At 38.6% G+C, this 19,829-nt stretch overlaps 1 protein-coding gene and 1 long non-coding RNA gene across 2 annotated transcripts in view; both read left to right on the forward strand.

Annotated features, from left to right (window-relative positions):
• The window catches only part of LOC125801079 (uncharacterized), a 124,770-nt gene that overhangs the window by 35,706 nt on the left and 69,235 nt on the right, over nt 1–19,829 (forward strand). The gene's annotated exons all lie outside the window — the stretch shown is intronic.
• The window catches only part of wls (Wnt ligand secretion mediator), a 39,851-nt gene continuing 22,928 nt past the window's right edge, over nt 2,907–19,829 (forward strand). The window contains exons 1-2 of the mRNA XM_022678588.2: nt 2,907–3,205; nt 9,567–9,842. Of these exons, the coding sequence (XP_022534309.2) occupies nt 3,100–3,205; nt 9,567–9,842 (382 nt within the window). The 5' untranslated portion in view covers nt 2,907–3,099. The remainder of the gene's footprint in view (nt 3,206–9,566; nt 9,843–19,829) is intronic.

The raw sequence follows: 19,829 nt of genomic DNA on the forward strand, positions 1-19,829 counted from the left end.
AGCTTGGGTTGAGTGGTGGATGACTTTGGGAGGAATTTGGGATGGGTTCAGAATGAGATTGGAATAAGATTGGGATAAGTTTGGGATGAGTTTGGGACCTGGTGGAGATTAGCCAGGGATGAGTTTGGGATGTGGTTAGAATGAGTTTGGAATGAGATAGGGATGAGTTTGAGATGGTTTTTTTCGGTTGTGTGGTGAATGACTTTGAAACAAATTTAGTATGGGTTTTTTTGAGACCAGGTGGAGATTGGCTGGAGATAAGTTTGGTGTGAGTTTGGCATGAGGTGGGGATTAGTTTGGGTTGAGTTGGGGATGAGTTTATGAGTTTAACATGTGAATGGAATTAGTTTGGGATGAGTTTGGCATGATATGGGGGTTAGTTTGGGGTGAGCTGGGAATAAGTTTGGCATGCGATGGGGATTAGTTTGGGTTAAGTTGGGGGTGAGTTTGGGTGAGTTCTGGATGATCTTGGCATGAGATGGGGATTAGATTGGGTTGAGTTGGGGTGAGTTTGGGTGAGTTTTGGGTGAGCTTGGTAGGAGATGGGGATTAGTTTGGGTTAAGTTGGGGATGACTGTGGGGTAAGCTTGGGTTGAGTGTAGGATGAGTGTGGTTTGAATGTGGAATGAGTTCGGGATAAATTTGATATGGATTTAGGGTGTATTTGAGAAGTTTGGGATAAAGTGGAGATTATCTGAGGATTATGTTGGGTTGAGCTGGGAATGAGTTTGGGGATAAATTGGGCCGAGTTGGGGATAAGTTTGGGGTGAGCTTTGGTTGAGTGTGGGATGAGATGGGGATAAATTGGGCCGAGTTGGGGATAAGTTTGGGGTGAGCTTTGGTTGAGTGTGGGATGAGATGGGGATGGGTTTGGACTGAGTTGGGGATAAGTTTGGGGTGAGCCAGGGTTGAGTGTGGGATAAGATGGGAATAAATTTTGGCTGAATATGGGATGACTTTGGGATGGATTTAGGGTGTTTTTGAGATGAGGTGGAGATTATCAGGGGATGAATTTGGGGTGAGTTTGGCATGAGGTGGGGATTCATTTGGGATAAGTTTAGATTGAGTTTGGGGTTGGTTCAGTTAGGGAGTGTTTGGAATGAGTTTGGGGTGTTTGGTATGAATTTGGGTTGAGTTGGGGACCAGGTAGAGATTAGCTAGGGATGAGTTTGGGGTGGGTTTAGCATGAGATTGGGATTCATTTGGGTTGAGTTGGGGATGAGTTTGGTATGCGAGGGGGTTTGTTTGGGTTTTAGGGTGAGCTAGGGTTGAGTGTGGGATGAGTTTGGACTGAATGTGGGATGAATGTGGTATGAATTTTGTGTGTTTTTGAGATGAGTTTGAGTTGAGTTAGGGTGTGTTTGGGATGAGTTTGGAGTGGATTGAGTTTAGGATGAGTTTGGGGTGGGTTCAGTTAGGGTGTGTTTGTGTTATTGTTATGTTTGAGTCACATTTGGGGTGAGTTTGGGATACTTTTGGGATGGGTTGAGTTTAGGGTGTGCTTGGGATGAGTTTTGGGTGGGTTTGGCATGAGTTTGGGGTGGGTTGAGGGATGAATGTGTTTGGGATGAGTTTGTGGTGAGCTTTGGGTCATTTTGGATATGTGAAAATCAGCAACAAGAGCTCATCACCTCTGGCAAAACAGCAAAAAATGCTAATTTAAAGAATCTAAAGTACAAAACTGGTTTCATTCTGATATTTTAACACCTTTTATGGTTGTGTTGTTTTGGCCCAGAGCTGAAGTGAAGGATGTCCCTGACTGGATCGGTGCCAGCTGTCTAACCACCACAGACTCACAGCTAAACAATTTATAGTACAGCATAATTTTAGCCCTGAGTACTAAGCCAGCTTTTTAGCTCTTATGCTGCTTATTTAAGATGGAAAATGTCTATGCAATAAATATCTTTGTGTGTGTGTGTGTGCGTCAGATTTTGGTTTTTAATTCAGCGAAGACGGGATCCACAAGACAGGGAGTAGTGTTGACCACTGCACCACACCAACCATGTAGACCAGATAATTCGAGAAAATCATTAAAAAGTTACCTTATTTCAGTAATTCTGTTCATATGTGAAACTCATATATTATATAGATGTATTAAATACAGAGTGATCTATTTTAAGCCTTTATTTATTTTATTGTTGATGGTTATTATGGCTTAAAGCCAATAAAAAAAAACCCAAAAGTTAGTGTCTCAAAAAATTTAAATATTATATAAGACCAATTGCTACTTTTGTCAGTGTGGGCAGTGTGCCAATCCTGCAGGAAAATGAAATCCACATCTCCTTAAAAGTTGTCAGTAGCAGAGGGAAGCATAAAGTGCTGTATGGATTTCCAGGAAAACAAAACTGCACTGACTTTAGACTTGATAATAAAACACAGTGGATCAACACCAGCAGATGACATGTCTCACTGATCCAGCCATCACTGATTGGTGGAAACTTCACACTAGACCTCGAGCAGTTTGGACTGTGTGTCTCTCCACTCTTCCTCCAGACTCTGCTCCCTAGATTTACAAATGAAATGTAAAATTTACTGATGATCAGTGATGGTTTGGAGAGTCATGTCTGTCATCTGCTGGTGTTGATCCACTGTGTTTTATTATCAAGTCTAAAGTCAGTGCAGTTTTGTTTTCCCACAAAATCTTACAGCACTTCATATCTTACAGCTTCCCTCTGCTGATAACAAATTTTAAAGAGATCCGGATTTCATTTTCCAGCAGGATTTGGCACACTGCCCACACTGCCAAAAAAAGTACCGATTGGTCTTATATACGTAGTATTGCAATTTTCTGAGACACTGATTAAAGTAAGTTTTCAATGATATTCTAATTTACATACACATAGATAGGTGCCCACCGGCTGGTCATGTGTTCCCTCCCCCCTCCTTGATCTCCTCCTCCTCCCCCAGAGCTTGGAGCTCAGAGCTGGGAGAAGAAAGGCACCCCTGCACTCCTCCTTCTCCTCCTCCTCTTTCTATCCTAACTATCACCCAATACCTGGATGCGTACACTTCCATTCCCCCTCCTCCTCTCCTCTCTTCTTTTTCCCTAACTTTCCTCCCTCTTTCTCGGCTGGACTCGACGGATTGAGGAGCAGAACCATGGCTGGGGCTATAATCGAGAACATGAGCACCAAAAAGTTGGTGATCCTGGGAGTTCTGCTGCTTTTATTCCAGGCGTTCTCCTTCATGGTCGGGGGGCTGATCGGTGAGTGTGCGGCTATTTCTGGAGCTTTTGTTCGCGGTTGACCACTGTTTTAGTGCTGTGATAATAGTGAAAATCCAGTCCAGGATTTCCTTCCAACCCACTGGAAGGCTTAATGTGTAGCCCAGCTTCTGTAGAGCCTTTCAGGCGGTTGGAAGGAAATCCTGGAACGGATTTGAAGGTTCTGGACCTGGATTACATTCAACTACCTTCAACTATGGAAAGTTGCGACTTTGTTTCCCAGCTAGTTAGTTGTTAACCAGGTGTTAACCAGGTGATTTCCGCACCAAATAGATACTCTACAGACTTTTCCCAAACCTCTGTCACTTAATTTCCTTTATTTCCTTTCTTTTCTTTCCTTCCTGCTTTCTGCTTTGATTTATCTCCCCACTGTTCTTTTCCTGAACTTCCAGCTCCTGCAGACAAACATGGAAGTTCCCTCAACTCAACCTGGTCATGTTTTTCCCAAATACTGCCGGTTACTGTTGGTTTTGGTTTGGCAGATGTAGGAATTAACAACTTTACAACACATTTAAAATGTGTTTTTTTTCTCCCTAACTTTATATATTTCTAGAATCAACCATGGTGGTGGGTAACTAGCTTGTATTTTTGGTAATGCTGCTCAACTAGCTTGGTCTTTTTGGTCTTGCTAGTTAACCAACTTGGTCTGACCATGTTGGTCTTGTTGGTCAACTAACTGGGTCTTCTTGGTCTTGCTGGTCAACCAGCTTGGTCTTTTTGGTCAACCAGACTGACCATGTTGGTCTTGTTGGTCAACTAACTTGGACTTTTTGGTCTTGCTGGTCAACCAACTTGGTCTTCTTGGTCTTGCTGGTCAACCAGCTTGGTCTTTTTGGTCTTGCTGGTCAACCAGTTTTGCCATATTAGTCTTGCTGGTCAACCAGTTTGGCCATGTTGGTCTTGGTGGTGAACCATCTTGGACTTTTTGGTTAACTAGCTTGGCCCTGTTGGACTTGCTGGTTAATCAGTTTGGTCGTGTTGGTCTTGCTAGTCAACCAGCTTATTTTATTGATCATGTTGGTCAACCAGCTTAGCCTTGTTGGTCTTGCTGGTCAACCAGCTTTGTCATATTGGTCTTTTTATTCAAACAACTTAGTATTTTTGGTCAACCAGTTTGGCCATGTTGGTCTTGCTGGGCAACAAACTTGGCCCAGCTTGGTCATACACGTTATTTAGTTTGGTCAAGCTTGGTCACACTAGTTGTCTAGCTCTATCCAAAATACAAAACGACTTTAACTCAAACAAATGGCTTTCTATCAATTGGCTCACCTGAAGCTAATCTTTTTAACGATATTCCCACTTTATTTAGTGTGATGTTCTTATTCAAAACCAGAAGCATGGGGGCTAATGAGCTAAAAGGATTATTAACTCATGCATAGCTCATATATTCCAAATACTATGTACTTTGTGTTTAATCCAGCACAACCCTGGAAACCGAATAAGTGTTAAATATTAGGGGTGTTAGAAAATATATATAAGTATCGCGATTATGGATCGATTTTTTTTTTCTTTCTTTTTTCAAATACAGTATTGATCCTTAATTGTTGTTATTATTAGCATAGATATAAAGATTGGTGTCAGAAGTGGTTCATTTTGTGTTGTGATTAAACTGTGACCACTATATAGCAGTGTTGTACTCTATTGCTAGTTGGATTCATCCACTGTTCTGACTGGATGGAAAAAGTAAACTCTCCTTTAATTCTTTAATTTATACTATAAGATTTTGCAATAACTGCAATATATTGTGATATATTGAATCGTAACCCCCTGTGTTGTGATACACATCCCATCGCTACATTTTTGCCAATACACAGCCCTGTTAAATATACTTGTTTTATCATTTTTTACTGATATAATGAATGGGTTAAATGCTGGTGATGTTTCAGCAGCTCCACTAAATAGTTAACTACAGAGACCCAGCTCATCTCCAGCCTTCAGTCTGATCTCACCTCAGCCAGACAAAAGCCCCCCTCCCCTCCTTATTCCTCTCCTTTCTGTCTGTTCTGGCCCTGGAGGCAGTTTTCCAGAATCTTCTGCTCTCAGATCTCCAGCCTGTGTTCCTACACCCCTCATTAGCTTTGTTCTGATGGCCAGGGAGCTGTCAGGGAGCTATCTTGTCCTGTGGCTATATCTGCTGCTTCTTCTTCTTCATGTCCTGGGTTTCTCTGAAGCTCTGGAGGATGTAAAGAACTTTTAAAAAACCCTAAAAAAAAGTCTCTTTCTGGGTTTTTGCATGTTGAGTTTTTGTATGGGAGTTCGAGTGCTGCTCGAGTGTATGAAATCTGTTGAATTTATTTCCCCAAATTCAGTATTTTCCTCTATTTAGGGAGGATTTAAAAAAATTATATGAATAATAGCTTAATTAAAACTGATTTGTATTTAATACTAAAATGTAACCAATTATACTAGTTTGTCTAAAAACTGAGCGCAGAAGTATCACTCATAGCTTTTGTGTGCACCCTTTTTAAAAGTGAGTGAAATACACCAAGGGGACTTTGATTTAACTCCTTAATCTAAGAAATTAGAAGTGATTTTCATGTCTTGTCTATGGTGTTTTGGTTAAACTGAGAGGAAAAAGTGTTTACTTGTTTCATAAAATACTTGTTATTCCTAAAATATGATGGTCCTGGTGAACCAGCTTGGTTATGTTGGTCCTGGTGAACCAGCTTGGTTATGTTGGTCATGGTGAACCAGCTTGGTTATGTAGGCCATGGTGAACCAGCTTGGTTATGTTGGTCATGGTGAACAAGCTTGGTTATGTTGGCCATGGTGAACCAGCTTGGTTATGTTGGTCATGGTGAACCAGCTTGGTTATGTTGGTCATGGTGAACAAGTTTGGTTATGTTGGTCATGGTGAACCAGCTTGGTTATGTTGGTCATGGTGAACCAGCTTGGTTATGTTGGCCATGGTGAACCAGCTTGGTTATGTTGGTCATGGTGAACCAGCTTGGTTATGTTGGTCATGGCCAACCAACTTGTTTTTCTTGATCCTAAAGGGTCAAACGGCTTGGTCTTACTGGTCAGGGAAAACCATAAGGGGTAAACCAGCTTGGATTATTGATCTTGTTAGTCAACCAGCTTGATCAAACTATTTACACTGAATTATTATGAACGTGCTGTCTAAACGTGAGGCACTTCCTTTTTTTACCATTGTGGATCTAAAATATGTTTTAAAAGCCATTTGTAGCGGTGGGGGTACATGAAGGGTGAAGGGTGCAATATTCAAGATGCATAAAAACAAGGTAAATGTTTGGCTGGAGGCAGAATGCCAAACATGGATTTTTGCAGGCTTTAAGTAAAAAAAAAAAAAAAAAGCAGAGCTTTTCTAATCAAGCATTTTCCTCAGCAGTAATGCACAAGTCACGTGTGAGTGAAATTTACAATATAAATGTATGCAGCAAGTCTTGTAAATATCCATTTAGAGTAGATAGTAAGTGTTGAGCTTAATGAGTGAAACAGAATGCTAGTAGAGTGTAAACATGAACTTAAACATGCTGTTTGTCTGGTTGCCAAATATTCAGTGCAGCCCATATTCCATATAAAGCTCAGAAGACACGTCAGGACAACTTCCTGACATTTTTAAGGATCTCTTAAGTTCTGTCTTGTTCTGTAAAAGAATGGGGGATGCTGGGCTCTGCAGGAGGAGGGTGGTGTGTGGTTAATGAGCTTGTTGGGTTGGGATTGGTTTAATGAAGAGGGATTGCTTTGTGTTTGGTCGGTGGTCCGGGTGGTCTGGGGGCAGTCGGGGGATAATTGAGTAGAAAGGCTGGACTGGATGATTTTAACAGGGTGTGAGGGCGCTGGCCCTGAGCCCAGAGTGTTTGTTCTGGGGTCTTCGGGTTACTGGGTACGAGACCTCAGCGTGGTTCGGTATGGCTAATTTGGTTGGTTTTGGCTGGGATTGACCATTTTTTTTTTGACAGATTTCATTGATTTTGCCACTTTATCACCAATTTACTGGGCTGAGGTGGTTTAGATCAGGGGTTCTCAACTGGTCTCAGCCTGGAAACCCCTTGTTTTCTCAGGATCATTAAGGCTACGTTCACATTACCAGACTGATGTGGCTCAGATCTGATTTTTTTTCATGGCTGTGTGAACGGATGTTTTCAAATTAGATTTGAGTCACTTTCATATGTGGTCCTAAATCGGATATATATCCGATCCATGGACATGCAACATGAATTTTTCGCTTTTTTTTTGCTTTTACGCATTAGCATTAGCATTAGCATTAGTGCTACGTGCTTCTGTCTCGTACCCACACATCTCTTGGTCCAGCTATAGCAACCCACTTTTGGCTCCCGACCCACCAGTTGAGAATCGCTTGTTAAGACTAAACTATTAAATAATTAAGTTATCAGTATGAGTTATTCTGCCTTTTCACTTATTCTAGCAAATATTTGTAGACTCCAAAATATTTGGCAACCAAAAATTTATTTTATTTTTTGGGGGGGAGGAAATAAATTCTGCCTTTTGATTAGGAAGTGACTTGAATTTTAATTGTCCTAGGGATGCTCCGAATGTTTGGCAACCAAAAATATTTGGCAAAAAAAAAAAAAAAAAGAAAAACCCTACAAAAACAACACATTTGAGTCTGTAGGGATTCAACAAAATTAGATTAAATGCTGGTGATTCTGTATCTACTGTAACTGTAGATTAATTACAGAGCAGTATGGGTACAACAGATTACAGTGCTGGTGATTCTGTATCTACTGTAACTGTAGATTAATTACAGAGCAGTATGGGTACAACAGATTACAGTGCTGGTGATTCTGTATCTACTGTAACTGTAGATTAATTACAGAGCAGTACGGGTACAACAGATTACAGTGCTGGTGATTCTGTATCTACTGTAACTGTAGATTAATTACAGAGCAGTATGGGTACAACAGATTACAGTGCTGGTGATTCTGTATCTACTGTAACTGTAGATTAATTACAGAGCAGTATGGGTACAACAGATTACAGTGCTGGTGATTCTGTATCTACTGTAACTGTAGATTAATTACAGAGCAGTATGGGTACAACAGATTACGGTGCTGGTGATTCTGTATCTACTGTAACTGTAGATTAATTACAGAGCAGTACGGGTACAACAGATTACGGTGCTGGTGATTATGTATCTACTGTAACTGTAGATTAATTACAGAGCAGTACGGGTACAACAGATTACGGTGCTGGTGATTCTGTATCTACTGTAACTGTAGATTAATTACAGAGCAGTACGGGTACAACAGATTACAGTGCTGGTGATTCTGTATCTACTGTAACTGTAGATTAATTACAGAGCAGTACGGGTACAACAGATTACAGTGCTGGTGATTCTGTATCTACTGTAACTGTATATTATCTCGTGCTACCTGCTGATTTATAGACTGTAGGTGTGATGGGAAGAGATCCAGGAGGAGATGTATTATCTGGAACTTCACACCACTGTGTCCTGCTTTATAATGCTAATCACAACATAACTGCTAACAACTCTACTGTCACTGGGGGATTCACTGATTTCCTGTGTAGGAAAATAGTGTTTGTTAAATATTTAATATTTTTTTTACATTTACTGTATTGTACATGTACAATAAGAACAAAAAAGAAAAGCCAATTAATTTTAAGTAATATGTTAAATTAGTTTAAAACCACTCAATGCACGGTTTTAAGGGTTGTTTTGTTTCTTTATTATATCTAAGTAATATGAAGTATATTAAATTTTGATTTGATTTTCAATTTTAGAAATGTCCCAGGTATATTCCACATTTCTTAAAACATATAATACATATAAAAATATGTGTTAGTGATGCATGGAAAATATATATAATTTTAGCTAACTTTTAAAATGTTGGTTTGTTTTTAGCTGTTTTTTTGTTTCATTTCTTTTATAGTAGTAGTTTTATTTTAATTCTTTTATTGTTTGTACCTTATGCTTATTATATATTTTAGACTTGTACATATTTATTTCATTATGTGCTTTAGTTTTATTTATTCACCTGTAGTTGCATTCTTATAGTTTTTGTTTGCAATTTATTTTATTTATTTATTTTATTTTCTAGTTATCTTTTTTATTTTTATTTTATTTTTTTTTTTACCTTTTTTAGAGTTTATTTTATTATTTATGTATATATTTATTTTACTCCTTAGTTGCATTTTTATATTTTTTTTATTTTTAACTTTGATTTTTTTTTTTCTACCTATGATTTTATGATTCTTACTAAATGTTTATTTTTTTCATATTTGTTTTATATCTTTTTTTTAAATCAGTGTGTAGTTAAATTACACTTACATTTTTCTCGTTTTATTCCAAAATCTTTGTATTTATTTCTGACCGCCATCATTTTCTCTCCACCCACAGCTCCCAGTCCCACCACCGCCATCCACTACATGGCGACGAAGTGTGTGGATAACGTGAAGGGCCACCACCAGGCCAAGAAGTGGTTCGTGCCCTGGGGTCCCAAAAAGTGCGATAAGATCCGGGACTTTGAGGAAGCCATGGCCAAGAGGATCGAGGCCAATAACATCGTATTCGCCGTTCACATCCCCATGCCCGACAAAGAGATGAGCCCCTGGTTCCAGTTCATGCTGGTCATCCTCCAGTTCGACATCGCCTTCAAAATGCACAATCAGATCGGTAAGTTCTGCGTTCTTAGTTATGAAACTACCTCCACCATGTTTGAAAGTTGTGTAATTTATTCTGACTGGTTCTCACTGTAAGTTGTAGATGGTTAAACTACCTCCACCATGTTTGAAAGCTGTACTTTATACTGGCTAGCTCTTATTATAGCTCTTATTATGAGTTGTAGATAATGGAGCTACATCCACCATGTTTGGAAGCTGTGTACATTATCCTGGCTAGCTCTTATAGTGAGTTGTAGATGGTTAAAACTACCTCCACCATGTTTGAAAGCTGAACTTTATACTGACTAGCTCTTATTATGAGTTAAAGATAGAACTACCTCCACCTTGTTTGGAAGCTCTGTACTTTAGCCTGTTTAGTTGTAGATGGTTAAATTACCACCACCATGTTTAAAAGCTGTACTTAAATCTGGCTTGCTCTTATTATGAGTTGTAGATTAAGGAGCTATCTCCACCATGTTTGGAAGCTGTACTTTATCCTGGCTAGCTATCACTGTGAGTTGTAGATAAAGAAGCTACCTACACCAAGTTTTGAAGCTGAACTTAAGTCTGGCTAGCTCTTATTGAGAGTTGTAGATGATTAAACTACCTCCACCATGTTTGAAAGCTGTACTGTAACCATCTACAACTCTTAATAAGAGCTAGCCAGGATAAAGTACACAGCTTTTAAGCACGGTGGAGGTAGTTTAACCATCTACAACTCTCACTAGCACTCACTGTGAGTTGTAGATTGTGAAACTACCTCCACCATGCTTAAAAGCTGTTCTTTACTCAGGCTAGCTCAGATTTAAGGTAGTATATGTAGTTTTTGAGTTGTATTGAAACCCCCAGCATGGTCAGAATGAATGGAGGAGGTGGGCGGGTTCTTCGTCTGTGGTTTGGTGTTGGTCAGTTGGATTATCAGAAGGAATGCATGACTGACCAGAAGAATGTCCGTCCTCCAATCAGCTCAGAGCAGATTGAGTTTCTCACCCACTGGGGGACCAGTAACAATGATGGATCTGCTGGTTTCACTGGGATGCAGCAGCTTGGGGTTCCTCAGTTCCTCAGGGGTATTTAAGCCCTGTGAGCTTCAGTGCTGCATCATGTTAGAGCTTAATACTGTTTTATTGCTGTATTTAACTCTAATGAATAACAAAGAGTAAAAATGATTAAACAGGAAATCCTGAAACGGTGTTGGAGTGAATTGAGTGCAGAGATCTTTACAGAAGTGCACAGTAAACTGACCTGTTCTCTGCATCACTGAGTTACAGGAATTTTTAGTTGAGGGCAGTTTTCAGAAATGTAGCAAGATTCTGAGAAACATCCAGTATCACAACATGCTGTTGAATTTTTATTGCCCATATTACCCCATACTACCCTGTATTAGCATATACTACCCCATACTACCCTAAACATCTTATACTCCCTATAATATCTGTATTAGCATATACTATACCATATTACCCTGTACTACCCTATACATCTTATACTCCCTATACCAGTGGTTCCCAACCTATGGGTCGCGACCCAACCTATGGGTCGCCAAAGATCCACGATGGGTCGCGAAGCCCTCTTGATTTTAAGGGGTTTAATTTTAATACTATATATAGTCTAGGGTAAGCAAAATTCGCCGCGCTGCGCTGCGCTCTCTCTGTCTCTCTCTCTCTCTCTCTGGCGCGCGCGCGGGCGCTCTCTCTCCGGCAGCGCGGAGCTGAATTCAGCGCGAGGCTGAATATAATAATATAATAATATAAGAATATAAAACTCAGTTTAGTTAAATAAATGAAAATGAGTGAGGGCCTGTAAAGTTAATCAATTATTGTCCAATATTTGGACAGGTTGAGGTTTTGGTGAGCTGTTTTACTGATTTGAAACTGAAACTGAAACTGATATTATTCTTTTTTTGTTTGTTTGTTTTTATTTTATATAAATTATTTTTTATTCATTTTAAATAGTTGTATTATTTTATTGATCTAATTATTTTTTTCTTCATAAGATAAAAATTCCTTATGTTTTATGTATCAATTTTTCCTTTTTTACGTGTTTATTTTATTAATCTATAGTAAATGCCAGTTTTTATTTGTCATTTCTAACCCCCCCCCCCCCCCTTTTACATTTGGGGGGGGGGGGGGTTATGTTGGGTCACCAAAGCTTACAATGGTTAAAATATGGGTCCCTGAAGAAAAAGGTTGGGAACCACTGCCCTATACTACCCTATATTAGCATATACTATCCTATACTGCCACATACTATCCTATAGTACCTTATATTAACCTATACTGTCGTATACTACCCTATATTACCCTATACATTTTATACTCCCTATACTACCCTATTATAGCATATACTATCCTATACTACTCCATATTACCCTATACATCTTATACTTCATATACTACCCTGTATTAGCATATACTATCCTATACTACCCCATACTACATCTTATACTCCCTATATTACCCTATTTTAGCATATATTACCCCACACTGCCCTATTCATCTTATACTCCCTGTATTAGCATATACTATCCTATACTACCCCAAACTACCATATACATCTTATGCTCCTTATACTACCCAGTATTAGCATAAACCTCCCGATACTACCCTATACTACCCTTTATTAGCATATACTACCCTATACTACCATATATATATATATATATATCTTATATTTACTATACTACCCTATACATGTTATACCCCTATACTACCCAAGGTTAGCATACACTATCCTATACTACCCTATATCTTATACTGCCTATACTACCCTATACTACCCTGTGTATCTTATTTATACTCTTTATCTGTATCTTTAATTTATACTGCTCTGCTTTAGCATATACTATATCTTATACTACCCCATACTACCCTTTACTGCCCTGTATTAACATATACTACCCTATATATCTTTTACTGCCTTAATAATCTTATAATCTGTATAGTACCTTATACACCTTATACTCTCTATATTGCTCTGTATTAGCATATACTATCCTATACTATCCTATTTTAGCATGTTTTACCTTACCCCAAAACTACCCTATACTCCCTATACTTCACCATATTAGCATATACTATCCCCTGTGCTACCCTACCTTACCCCACAACTACGCTATACTACCCCACAACTATCCTATACTACCTTATTCACCTTATACACCCTATACTAAATTATTAGTGTATACTTCTCTGTAGTTCTCTATATACTACCCTACACTACCCTATACCTTTTTTCATTCATTAGTTGCAGAGGTGTTAACATACTTTTACGTGTTAAGTGTACTTTCAGCTCCTGTACACTGTGTGTGTTAGAGCTGCCTTGACTTTGTGTGGGCGGAGTCTTGATTTTGAGCTGAGACGGTCGTGTGAATGGAGGGATTAAAGGGATAACACTGCTCAGTAATGAAGAGTTATTGTTGGATCTGGGAAAGTAACCGGTGAGCTGAGTGCTTTTCTTTTGCTCTGGAAACAAAAAATGTGTATCTACAGTACTGTAAAATATTTTAGACATTGGTGCGGCTGACTCTTTAAAAGCTATTTAGTTATATTTACAGTATTTATGGCATTTAACTGATGCACTTATCCAGCATGAATTACAATCCTTGTTCGTAGAAAAGAAATGGACCAATTTAATGTTCATAAAGCTAAACAGTAAAAATAATATATGTATATCTAAATGTATAAAACAATTACGAAGAAGAGTGTGAAGATTTGCTCATCTCCAACCACACCCTTTAGTAACACTTTGTTAGTGATAGGCCCAGGTGCAGACACTGGTATGACCAAAAATGTATACCACTGTGCGTTTTTCAACTCGTACAGTGAGGAACAGCAGCAGGAGCTCCTCAGATAAAGTGTTGCTCTCATTTTTCTCCAGGCAGGACAGAGAAGGAAAGATTGGAGCAGATCTTCAGGACTTTTTTTTTGTAGAGTTGAGTGTTTGGATGCTTCATCATTTTTTCCAAGAAGCTCCTCCCCTCCAGATGCTGATGTTTACTGAGCGTGTCTGAGTGATGAGAGTGAAGACCTCTGATCTCCTGCCAGATCTTCCCTTCGGAGGTTCAGCTGATGTTTACGGCATGCGTAATTAGTTTGAGGTGGTGGTTCATAAATATGAGATGGTTTGTTCTGAAAATGGGTCAGATTGTGAAATTAGCAGAAAGATTCTGCTTTGGTTTTACATTTTATATATATGTTTTTTGTTAGATTTTTTTCACACTATAAGGTGCACTGGATTATAAGACACGTTATGCGACACTAGTAAGGAACAGGGGTGTCGCCATGTTTTTATTCTAATTCAGCAGGTAAAGCTAAGCTAGTAAAATGCTCTTCTGTTTATTTACAGTTAAGCTTAGATTTCCAGATTTCCACTAAGGCTGGGTGCAGCAGCTAACCACTAGCGCTAGCAGTGGTTAACAGCTAATGCCACCAGACGGTGCTACATTGAGGATTTGAGTGTTAATTTAAATACTAGTATATATTTGTATGTTTGAGGGGAGATAAAGTCCTGCACGTGGGCACTGGAATAAAGAATGCATGATTAATTGTATAGAGGAAACTTTTTTTAATGCTTTATTATAAACATCTCCGCTTGGTTGTAAAGATTTCTGAATTAGAACTTAATTAGCTGAGTATAAAAGAGCGATTTCACTACTGTAGTTGTGAAAGTTTCTATGATCCGGATCAGTTGATGAGTTTGTTATTTGAAGCGTTTCTTCCTCTGTTTGGTTTATTTTCACACAGGCATAAAAAAACTAAACGCACCAAAATGCGCACCAATAAACCATGCGAGCACTTCGTCTCCTCTGATTGGTCAGAGCTGGCTGGTGTGAAAGCAAGAAAGTAAATATAATGAGAAGTTATTATATAATTATTCCAGCTTGTATATCTGTGACGCTGCGCTTTTAAACACAGCGTTTTTAATGGGACGTATAGCACAGATGTGAGCAGTGCAGTGAACGCTGCACGTTACTGTGCTCTTAGTGTGTAAACAGCATGGTGGAGCAGCAGAGACAGTGTTTGATCATAGCAGTATATTATCTAGCTTATATATCAGATTAATCTGCGTCTTATCAGCAGTTTAGCTCAATCAAAAAAGAGTATATTTGATAGCTGGGTAGGATCGGAGGTTCTGTGGTTAGAGTTTTAACAGTTGTTAATGATTAAACTACCTCCACCATGTTTGAAAGCTGTACTTTAGTCTGGCAAGCGCTCATTGTGAATGAGAAAACACAGTGTTTTCAATGGGATGTGCAGCACAGATGTAGTAATAAACGCAGTGTCGTAGCTGCAAGCAGTGAACGCTGCACATTACTGTGCTCTTAGTGTGTAAACAGCATAGTGGAGCAGCAGAGATTTTTATAGCAGTATGTTATCTGGCTAATATATCAGATTAAACTGCATCTCATTAGCAGTTCAGCTCAATTAAAAGAAGAATATCTCGCTGCTAGCTCTCACTGAGCCTTATCAGGAGTTTAGCTCAAATAAAAAAAAGTATATTTAATAGCTGGTTCGAGACCAGGTCATGGGCAGGGCAGATTATGGCAGAAGTTGGGGTCAAACTTGGCGGCGTAATAATTTGCCTAAAAAAATCCAAATTAACGCATAACTGATTCAAAATTACTTTTAAAATGAATATTAAAATTGGATTAAATTATTCTCCATTTTGGGATTGGATCAGTTTCTCATTTTTAACCTCAACCAGCTTGTGGTCACATGATTCATAAGTGCTGGGCGATATGGGAAAAATCATATATCACGATATGGAATTTTTTTAATATATATAATTTTTAATATATATAATTTTTAACAATATATATCATGATATACCACATTTGAGTATGTTTTTAGTTATTCTTCGAAAAATATGACAATAATATTATTGCTTACTTTTTTAAACTTTATTTCAAAGTGACATTAAACCAAACTTTCACAAATGAGAATTACTGCCTTTTAGTGCAGCAATATATATATATATATATATATATATATATATATATATATATATATATGTATCAAAAGAAACTGTAGCCTACTTTATATGTTTGCATGAATAATTGATGAAAATACTGTAGAAACGATAGGGACGATAGAAGGTAAGTAGAATGATAGACACTTTTCTATCATCCTCACGATATTTATCATCATATCGCACAGCACTGTGACTCCTAGATCAGGGGTGTCCAAACTTTTTTTGTTGGGGGCCAGAAGGAGAAATATATTTGAAGTCACACAGACTCTGTAATAAAACAAATAATTAAATATAGCACTTTAAATAATACATTTTCCTGATTATTTCATTTACACACCATTTTGACTTACTATCTTTATCTTTGACAGTGTTGTGTAAACTAAGATTTTTCAAATTGATGTTTAATTTCATGATGTCTCTTAATATTAAACTCCTTAATTATGGCAACTTTTAGACTCTTTGGCCCGTTTTTCTGCTCTAGAAATGTGCACTCTCTCCGCTTTTAGACTCTTTGGCCCGTTTTTCTGCGCTAGAAATGTGCACCCTCTCCGCTTTTAGACTCTTTGGCCCGTTTTTCTGTGCTAGAAATGCGCGCACTCTCCTCTTTTAGACTCTTTAGCCCGTTTTTCTGTGCTAGAAATGCGCACTCTCTCCGCTTTTAGACTCTTTAGCCCGTTTTTCTGTGCTAGAAATGCGCACTCTCTCCGCTTTTAGACTCTTTGGCCTGTTTTTCTGCGCTAGAAATGCGCACTCTCCGCTTTTAGACTCTTTGGCCCGTTTTTCTGCGCTAGAAATGCGCACTCTCTCCGCTTTTAGACTCTTTAGCCCGTTTTTCTGTGCTAGAAATGCGCACTCTCCGCTTTTAGACTCTTTGGCCTGTTTTTCTGCGCTAGAAATGCGCACTCTCCGCTTTTAGACTCTTTGGCCCGTTTTTCTGCGCTAGAAATGCGCACTCTCTCCGCTTTTAGACTCTTTAGCCCGTTTTTCTGTGCTAGAAATGCGCACTCTCCGCTTTTAGACTCTTTGGCCTGTTTTTCTGTGCTAGAAATGCGCACTCTCCGCTTTTAGACTCTTTGGCCTGTTTTTCTGCGCTAGAAATGCGCACTCTCCGCTTTTAGACTCTTTGGCCCGTTTTTCTGTGCTAGAAATGCGCACTCTCTCCGCTTTTAGACTCTTTAGCCCGTTTTTCTGTGCTAGAAATGCGCACTCTCCGCTTTTAGACTCTTTGGCCCGTTTTTCTGCGCTAGAAATGCGCACCCTCTCCACTTTTAGACTCTTTGGCCCGTTTTTCTGCTCTAGAAATGCGCACCCTCTCCGCTTTTAGAATCTTAGTTTAGACACCTCTGTCCTAGAGCATGCCCCTCCCACATTCCCAGTGTTTTATCTCAGTAGTCTAATAAAGTAGGATCTTGCTGTGAACCCACCGCCCCATCCACCCCTCTGGCTGGTCCCGGTGGTCTGGGCTGGCTGGGCTCCAGCAATAACACAGCTGTTGAAAGGGCTTAGTCTCCTGGGTGACGCCAGCGTGTTCGGGGGGAATGTTTGTGTGCGCTAAGCTAATATTCAGAGACGGAGGGGGCAGTGCCAACTCAGAGAGAGAGAGAGAGAAAAAGAGGGAGAGAGAGAGAGAGAAAACACAGTTAATAATGCATCTCGCTCAACCACAGCCCGACTAGAGCTGCAGCATTAGCGTCTGAGCTCTTCAGCTCGTTTCATAACACCACGAGAGGCCTCTTCAGGAGGCCTGAGGAGCTCCGAGAGCCTGCTGACCTGATCTAAACCCAGACTTCACAACTTCAGCCTCAAAAAATATAATAAAATCTCAAAAAACTAGAATATCATTAAAAAAAAAGTTACTTTATTTCAGTAATTCAGTTCAAAATGTAAAACTCCTACAGTTACCACTTTAAAATAAGGCTCCTTCATAAAGGGTTTATAAATAGATTATAAAGGAGTTTATAAATGTTATTAATTAGGTTGTAAATGCTTCCCAAACTATTAATAACCTGTAAATGATTAGATTATTTATATCATTTGTCCAAAAATCATAACCTGCTTTTATATGTATATTAACATATAAAATAACCTTAATTAACTATAATTTAAACTGATTTTCTGTATTATTATTCTATTAGATTTGATATTAATGCTGATTGATTGAAAATAACAAAGCAGGATACGTTTTGTACATGTTGTAACTACTTATTAATGGTTTGTAAAGTATTTACAAACTAATTATTAATCATTAATAAACTCCCTCATAGACTATTTATAAACCCTTTTAAAGGAGCCCTCATATGTTATATAGATGTATAACCTGCAAAGTGATCTTTTCTAAGCGTTTATTTCTTTTAATGTTAAAGATTATGGCAAAATTACAATATTATATAACATTATTATATAAATTGGTACTTTTTTTGGAAGTGTGGTCAGTGTTCCAAGTCCTGCTGGAAAATGAAATCTGCATCTCTATAAAAGTTGTCAGCAGCAGAGGGAAGCTGTAAGATATGAAGTGCTGTAAGATTTTGTGGGAAAACAAAACTGCACTGACTTTAGACTTGATAATAAAACACAGTGGATCAACACCAGCAGATGACAGACATGACTCTCCAAACCATCACTGATTGGTGGAAACTTCACACTAGACACTAGATGTGCGATGTCCCCTAAGGCAGTTAAATTCAACACGGCACAGTTTAGCAGCGCAGATATTTCCACTTACAGCTGAATTCAGGCTTTTAATCCCAGAAAAAACAAACAAACGCACTTATTTACCTTTTAAAAAAGCCATTTAAATGCCTGATTAAAGGGCCGATTACTGTTGTTTTGCTGTTTTCCTTTGGTTTTGAGCTCTCTTGTTGGTCCGGATCTCTGATGCCAGACAGCGTGTGGGTGGGGGCGGGGCTTATATTATAATATTTGTGTTTAGTATTGCGATTATATATATATTGTCGGGGGAAAAAAAATAACATTGCAATATAAATGTTTCCAATATTGTTCAGCCCTAGCTCTCCACTCTTCCTCCATACTCTGGTCCCTTGATCTCCAAATTAAATAAGACGCAAAAGTGTTTTTTTCCCATTTTCCGATTTTAAAAAGCCTCTCAGAAGCTACTCTTGGGTAGTAAACCTCCTTGGTCTTCCTTTTCTGGGGCGATTCTAATGAGTGCCAGTTTCATCATAACATTTTTGATGGTCTTTGTGATTGTGATGTGGATTTAGAACATTACTCAAATAGGGCTATTCTCTGTATACCAGCTCTACCTTTTGGATCACTACACTCACTACCTCATATTCAAATTATTCCATAGAAAAGTATTGGATGGAGCTCCATCATTCCATTAGCATTAGGCTATGTGCTGCCAGGTTCATGTTTACTTATTGATCTGCTTCAGAGTCCTGTAGTGTATACTATACTGTATGACGTATTTTTTATTTTTTTGGACTATACAGCGCATTATAAGAGACACTAGTAAGGAACAGGGGTGTCGCCATGCTTTTCCTCTAATTTAGCAGGACTTGCTGCTTGTTAAAACTAAACTAAGTTAGGTAAAAAATAAAAAATACTAAAGTTAAATGAGGAAAAACATGGCGACACCCCTGTTCCTTACTAGTGTCTCTTATAATGCGCTTTATAGTCCAAAAAATACGTAGTTTAGTTTTAACCAGCAGCAAGACCTGCTAAACTAGAGGAAAAATAGGGCTATTCTCTGTATACCAGCTCTACCTTTTGGATCACTACACTCACTACCTCATATTCAAATTATTCTATAGAAAAGTATTGGATGGAGCTCCATCATTCCATTAGCATTAGGCTTTGTGCTGCCAGGTTCATGTTTACTTATTTATCTGCTCCAGAGTCCTGTAGTGTATACTATACTGTATAATACTGTATTTTTTGGACTATAAAGCGACACTAGTAAGGAACAGGGGTCTCGCCATGTTTTCCCTCTAATTTAGCAGGACTTGCTGCTGGTATAAACTAAACTAAGTTAGGTAAAAAAATAAAAAATACTAAAGTTAAATAA

Source organism: Astyanax mexicanus, chromosome 4 (assembly GCF_023375975.1).
Source record: "Astyanax mexicanus isolate ESR-SI-001 chromosome 4, AstMex3_surface, whole genome shotgun sequence".
Classification (NCBI taxonomy): Eukaryota; Metazoa; Chordata; class Actinopteri; order Characiformes; family Acestrorhamphidae; genus Astyanax; species Astyanax mexicanus.